A 6,075-nucleotide genomic window follows, 5' to 3' on the forward strand; every position below is an offset into this window, starting at 1 on the left:
TGGCAGAAAGAGAAGCAACTGCTGCAAGCTTTCCTTTGACTTCCACACGTGTGCTGGGAACACATAGCACTTGTGTATCCTCCACTCTCCCTACATGAGGGGGCGGGGGAAGAGGAGAGAGAGAGAGAGAGAGAGAGAGAGAGAGAGAGAGAGAGAGAGAGAGAGAGAGAGAGAGAGAGACATACAGAGACAGAGAGGCAGAGAGAAACACACAGAGAGAGAGAGAGAGAGAGAGAGAGAGAGAGAGAGAGAGAGAGAGAGAGAGGGAGAGAGAGGAGAGAGAGAGAGAGGAGAGAGGGAGGGAGGGAGAGAGAGGAGAGAGGGGAGAGAGAGAGAGAGGAGAGAGAGCGAGAGAGAGAGAGAGAGAGAGAGAGAGAGAGAGGGAGAGAGAGAGAGAATCCAAAGGTGGATGTTTTGTGTCCAGGCAGCCAGCTCAGGGTGCCAGGAGTGGTTCCCACAGCATCCCTTGCCTTTTGCAGTCTGGAAACTTTCTATCCAAGGTTTGTTTGAAAAAAAAAAAATCCTGAGTATGAGAATAATCTTTAATTTAGAAGAGAGGAAAATAGGCTCAGAAAAGTGAAGTTTGTAGGTTTTTGTTTGTTTGTTTTGTTTTTTGGGTTTTTTGACTGACACTCTGGGAAGAGCCTCCAACTCTGTTTTCCTTTTCTATTTCCCAACAAAGTAGGCTACGATTTGAAGTTCTTGTCACATGTCCTGCCTCGAGGAAATGGCTCAAACTGAACACACATGACTGAAGATTTCTTTCATTTAGTTCCCAAATAGAGTAATATCATTACAGTTGAATCTCCATGACAACTAGCCTGCATCTCAGAGACTGATTCTGACCTTTCGGAATGTCTAAAGCAATCTTTTGTGGCAAGGTGACAGCAGCGGTGGTCAGGGAAGCTACGATAGACTATGCCAAGCACGGCTGCCACTCAATAATATCTCCAGACCTTAGCTCTCATGCGTTAGATTCGCTGACGTGAAGAAGAGGCACAGAATCCAGGACAAGGGGAAATGACTTGTATTTTATTTATCAGCCAATAAATATATGAATAGTGTTGAAAGAGCCCCCATGTATGACTGACTTCGCCTAGCCCATCACTGGAAAAGCATTTCTTGACATTTTCCTAAAAAGTATTAACATTCCAATACATTTCTGAATGGGTATTAAATGCTGTCTTATCCAAAAATAGGAGACAGAGTGAGTCTGTGGTTCTCATAGTCCCTTGGTGAAAAGACTGTGCCCCCCCAATACATCCTCAATGGGAACCAGTCACCAGAGTAACTGGGTACTGCTCTGACCAATAAACAACCAAAGGGTGACAAGTGACAAATGCTCTCAAATCAGGAAACACGAGGCAAGAATGAGGCATCGTCATCTGCGGGAGCCAGCAGAGTGGCATCGTTGGTGCAGGATTACGGCTACCCCACGTGCTTCCTTGCAACCTGCAACCCACTCCCCATACCATGTCCCTCCAGCTGCTTCATCATGGCCTTCACTGCCCTCCTAAGAACCCTGGTTTTCCGTGGGGAAAGTGCATATTCATGTGTGTGCTTGTACACGTGGAGGCTGGAGGATTACCCAGCTCCTCTGGAGCTGCCCACCTTGTAAGAAACAGTCTCTCTCACTGGCCTGGAGACTGCTGATTAAGCTAGCCTAGCTGAACGATGAAGCCCAGGGACACTCCAGACTCTTCCTCTCCAGGCTAGGATGACAAGCATGCCCTACTATTACCATGCCCCACATTTTTACACAAGTTCCGGGGATCAAAGTCAGGTTCTTGTTCCTACAAGACAAGCCCTTTACTGATTGAGGCATTTCCCTTGTTTCAGAAACTCAGTTTAATATGCCATGGTCCATTCTGAAGGAGTATAGGCCCACCAGGCTCAGACTCAGAATCCTCAAGTGGTCCGCTGGGTCAGAACGGGGTTGGAATCTCCATTCTGTATATATCTCGTCAGATTAGCTCGTGGCTCTTGCAAAGCCTTTAATGAGGATGGTTTGGGCTTTGTTCCAGTTCCTTTCTATTGGGAGGAAACTCCAAGTCTCTCAGCAGCCCGAGGGGAAGGGGAAGGTTATGGATATCATGCCTGCATACTTGTAGCCTTCCTCCATTTGAGTCTCAAACACCAAGAAATGCTCTCCCTCTGCCCCTGACCAGTCCCAGTCGTGCCCAGTGGCCATGGATTGAATTTATACATGGTCAGTTTACCAGGTACTGGACTCTTAGAGAAAATTGACTGTTTGTTCCCCAGCAGCTAATAATTGCCCATGGTTCTTCAGTTAGGGGTGGGATTGTGCCCAATTTACTCTCCATGCTTGGGTTTATACAGGTCTTAAGAATGTTATCACCAGGCAGTGGTAGCACACGCCTTTAATCCCAGCACTCAGGAGGCAGAGGCAGGTAGATCTCTGTGAGTTCGAGGCCAGCCTGGCCTATAAAATGAGTTCCAGGACAGCCAGGACTGTTTCTCAGAGAAACTCTGTTTTGAAAAACCAAAAACTAAAAACCGAAAGATAAAGCTGTCATAATAGCCGAATTGGTATTTATTTTGTGTGTGTGTGTGTGTGTGTGCGCACATATATATGCGTGTGTACATGTACACACACCACAGAATAAACGTGAAGGTTATACGACCACTTTCAGGAGCCAGTTCTCTCTGTCCACCGTGCAGGTCCCAGGACTCGAACTCAAGCTGTCAGGTTTGGTGGCAAATGTCCTTATCTACCTCACCAGCCCTCACATTTATTTTCTGATTTTTTTCTTCTAGTTTAGTACTTACACTTTAAAGTACACTTGCCTAATTAAAAAGAACCTTCTTGATATTTTTAATGGGGCAGTCTATGATTGTCCCTTTGTTTTGGGGGTAAATTCATGTTTTATCTTTACCTTTGGCTCTCAACTAAGGTTGTCACACACATCTCTAATGCTCTATAGAGGAGAGAGAAACCCACATTTGACCAGTGTTTTATACAGTATGGACTTTGTGTTGGTTTAGAACTCTGATATTGACTTCTGGAGATGATGGGACAGAGTGCTAACTGAGGAAGAAGGGGCCAACCCTGGAGGAGCAGCTGCCATTATCTGAAAATCTTAGACTGTTCGCTAGGGTTGGCTCCTCCCCGGTTATCATTAGTGAATTTCTTTATCTCGAACTCCGTGCCCCTTTGGAAAGTGCAGGGGAGTTGCTCAAGGAGCTGCCGCTGCCCGTGGGAGTAAAAGCCCCTGCAGCCTCTTGTCTGGTGGGGAAAGTAACTAACCAGAGGTTTCCCACACAGAAGACAGCGCTGCCAGAACAAGTCTGTATGCCTCTGACTGCAGCTGTCCATAGGCTGTGCTCCGAAGTCTGTAGGAAACAAACAACCAAAGCAAACACACAGAACAAAGCCAGAAAGCAGCACGTAGCTGGAGCTGAGCTGAGGTCCTGCATTCGGCCTCATTGGAGAGGCAGGGATGGGTCTGCTACTTTAATCTCAGAGTAGACGGTGGGGTCCAAGGCTGTGGAGCGGTTTCCAGTCAAGCCATTGCTGCTTTCTCCCGAGGGGTTGAAAGTCATGCTGGCGTAGGTAAGTGACTCCTTTGATGCGGATGAAAGCTTATGAGGAGAAAGAGGAGGAATGGTGAATTTGCAGTAAAAGGTGTTCCTTTACAGGTATTCTGAAAGCTTTGATAACTGGGGACCCCAAGAAGAACGCATAAAAGAGTCACTTGCCCAGAGTCCAGAAATATTGGTGACACCAATATTCTAGCCTGTAACCTAGTATGTAGATGGCACAGAATAAACCAACTCCCCCCAAATAAATTTCACGCCACCTTCATCACTCTCCGTTCCTCTCTCGCAGCCCTAAAACAACGGCATGGTCTTACCTTGATGGGAGGCTCTGAGAGAGGGACCTGGGCCTGGGTGCTGGAGTTACCTGCAGCAGAGGCCAGGAAGAAGAGGGTTATACTCTCACCGTGGGGTCTAGAGCAGCGGAGAGCCTTTCCCTTCAACCTTGGGTGAAGGTTAGTAGGCAGGGGTATAGGGGGAGAGAAGCAAGGAAGAGCAGGGAGGGCCTCGAGGTGGACCTGCGGGGAGGGCTGAGCAGGCCTTCTCTCCATCACTTCCCCTGCACTCATTGCTCGTGCTGTTGTAAGCGGCAGCAAGAGAAGGCTCACCTCACAAAGGCCACTCACTTTTTCTGCAGCTCTTGATGATGAAGAAGATAAGGGCCACAAGTAGCAGTGTCAGCAGAACCCCAGCAAAAAAGGCCAAGATTAAATGTTCCTTTCTGTTTGGCAAAGAGAGGGAGTAGATGAACTGCCAGCAGGGGCCTCTTGGAGCCTTTCCCGGCAAGCAGGCGTAACTGTCTTGCTTAGGCCCTCACATGGGCTGATGGACTTGTTCCCACCCGCTGCTTGGGAAGAAACATTTTGCTTTTGGGTTCCAGGGGCATCTGAGACTCTCCCAGTCCTACCCTCAAGACTCCACACCTCAGCACTGTGTAGTTCTGGGGACGCATGGTCTCTCCAATCTTGGGCAATGCTGAGTTCATACCACTTAGAAACCAGAACTTGGGAAACTGAGGCAGGAAGATTGTGGCAAATGGAAGCCAGAAAAACAAACTGGGCTACGTTGTGAGACGTACCCAATCTCTCCCCTCCCCCGCACCCAAAATAGCAGAACTATATACTCCTAAGATCAAGAGTTCTTTCACTGTTCCTGGTCTCTTTTCACACCCAGACTGCCCTTCATAAATCCCCAAGACAAAATAGTCAACAAAAAAAAAAAAAAAACAGTGCTGTATGACTTGGATAAATGTGTTCCTTTACTTGGAGCAAGAGGGTGCAGAGCTGGTCACTGGGGTTGTCGTGGAGACTGTGCCTGCAGAGAACATGAGAGGGATCAGTTCGGAGGGATCAGTGTCCCTGCCCCTTCTCCTGCCATTCCCTCCAGGATAAGACTCCAAGTACCTACACTACCCTTGGGGACTTACAAGTGGGCTACCGCTTCGTAGAGGGGAGAACAGTGGGTCTTTTTGCCAGAGCTGGGCAAGTGAGCACAGGGCCTTTTGCATACCAGGGCAAGCCCTCCGCCACTGAGCTACACCCCAACTGACTGAGACCTTTAAGACGAGAGGAAGACTTAGAATGAAATGGTATAGGAACTGAAGAAGCGGGGGCTAGTATCCAAAGCCCTGTGTCCTTCAGCGAACAAATAACATCCCGTGGTTCCCTAAGGCCTGGTGGGAAGCCCTGGGGAGATGTGGATCCTTTGACCTCAGTAGGCACTCCCCAAACTCCTCCTGACATCTCCCCCAACCGTGTGGTGTAGTGTGGTGTGGTGTGGTGTGGTGTGATGTGTGTGTGTGTGTGTGTGTGAGCGCGCATGCATCTGTCTGTCTGTCTGTCTGTCTGTCTGTCTGTCTGTCTGTCTTTTCTAGTGCCTAACTCACAGGGAGGAGAACAAGAAGAAACATGAACTAGATTTTTTTAAAACTACTAGCTGATCTATTCAGTTTGGAGAGCCAGTAAGGTCTTTCTGATTCCTTTTTCTATTCCTTGGGGGCACTGATTTCTGCATTATAGTAAATTTGAATGCTAAGTCAGAAATGCTCTGGCGAACACTGTCCCCTGTGGAGTTTTCAACACAATTCCTTCTTTTTCCAAGTCACTGTAAGTGCCAAGGGAAGCGGTGACTTCTGTCCCGGACTCACTGGTTTTGGGTTTAGATGTAGAGGAGGAAGATCCCATGCTGTCTTCTCCTGAGAATAAAAAAGGTACTCTTTAGTTTGGTATGGAGTCTGGGCATGGCGGGGCCTTCCCTGGGGTGTAGCTCAGAATGGGCTAATCCTACCGCGGAGGTGCAATGGGGCATCTTTGGGGCTTTGTTCATCTGGATATGTTCAATGACCAGAGAAGTTAGATCTGAACCCTTCAGCCTAGCATTGCTCTCTGTGCTTTTAGGGATATGCAGCTGCTGGGTGTAGTGGGCTCTGTCTCTAATCCCAGCACTGAGGAGGTGGTAGGAGGAGGATCAGGAGTTCAAGGCCAACCTTTACTAAGCAGCAAATTTCCAAGTTAGCCC

General features: G+C 48.2%; 1 protein-coding gene across 1 annotated transcript; it reads right to left on the bottom strand.

The window, feature by feature from the left end:
* Positions 1–1,057: 1,057 nt before the first annotated feature.
* C14H1orf162 (chromosome 14 C1orf162 homolog) lies at positions 1,058–5,754 on the bottom strand. The gene is made up of 5 exons (XM_038310989.1): positions 5,705–5,754; positions 4,821–5,113; positions 4,185–4,279; positions 3,876–3,925; positions 1,058–3,603 (listed from the first exon to the last, which is right to left on the bottom strand). Exons 2-5 carry the CDS (start codon positions 4,883–4,885, stop codon positions 3,445–3,447), a joined length of 369 nt encoding a protein of 122 aa, XP_038166917.1. The 5' UTR covers positions 4,886–5,113; positions 5,705–5,754; the 3' UTR covers positions 1,058–3,444.
* Between the last annotated feature and the right edge of the window lie 321 nt (positions 5,755–6,075).

Source organism: Arvicola amphibius, chromosome 14, assembly GCF_903992535.2.
Source record: "Arvicola amphibius chromosome 14, mArvAmp1.2, whole genome shotgun sequence".
Taxonomy (NCBI): Eukaryota; Metazoa; Chordata; class Mammalia; order Rodentia; family Cricetidae; genus Arvicola; species Arvicola amphibius.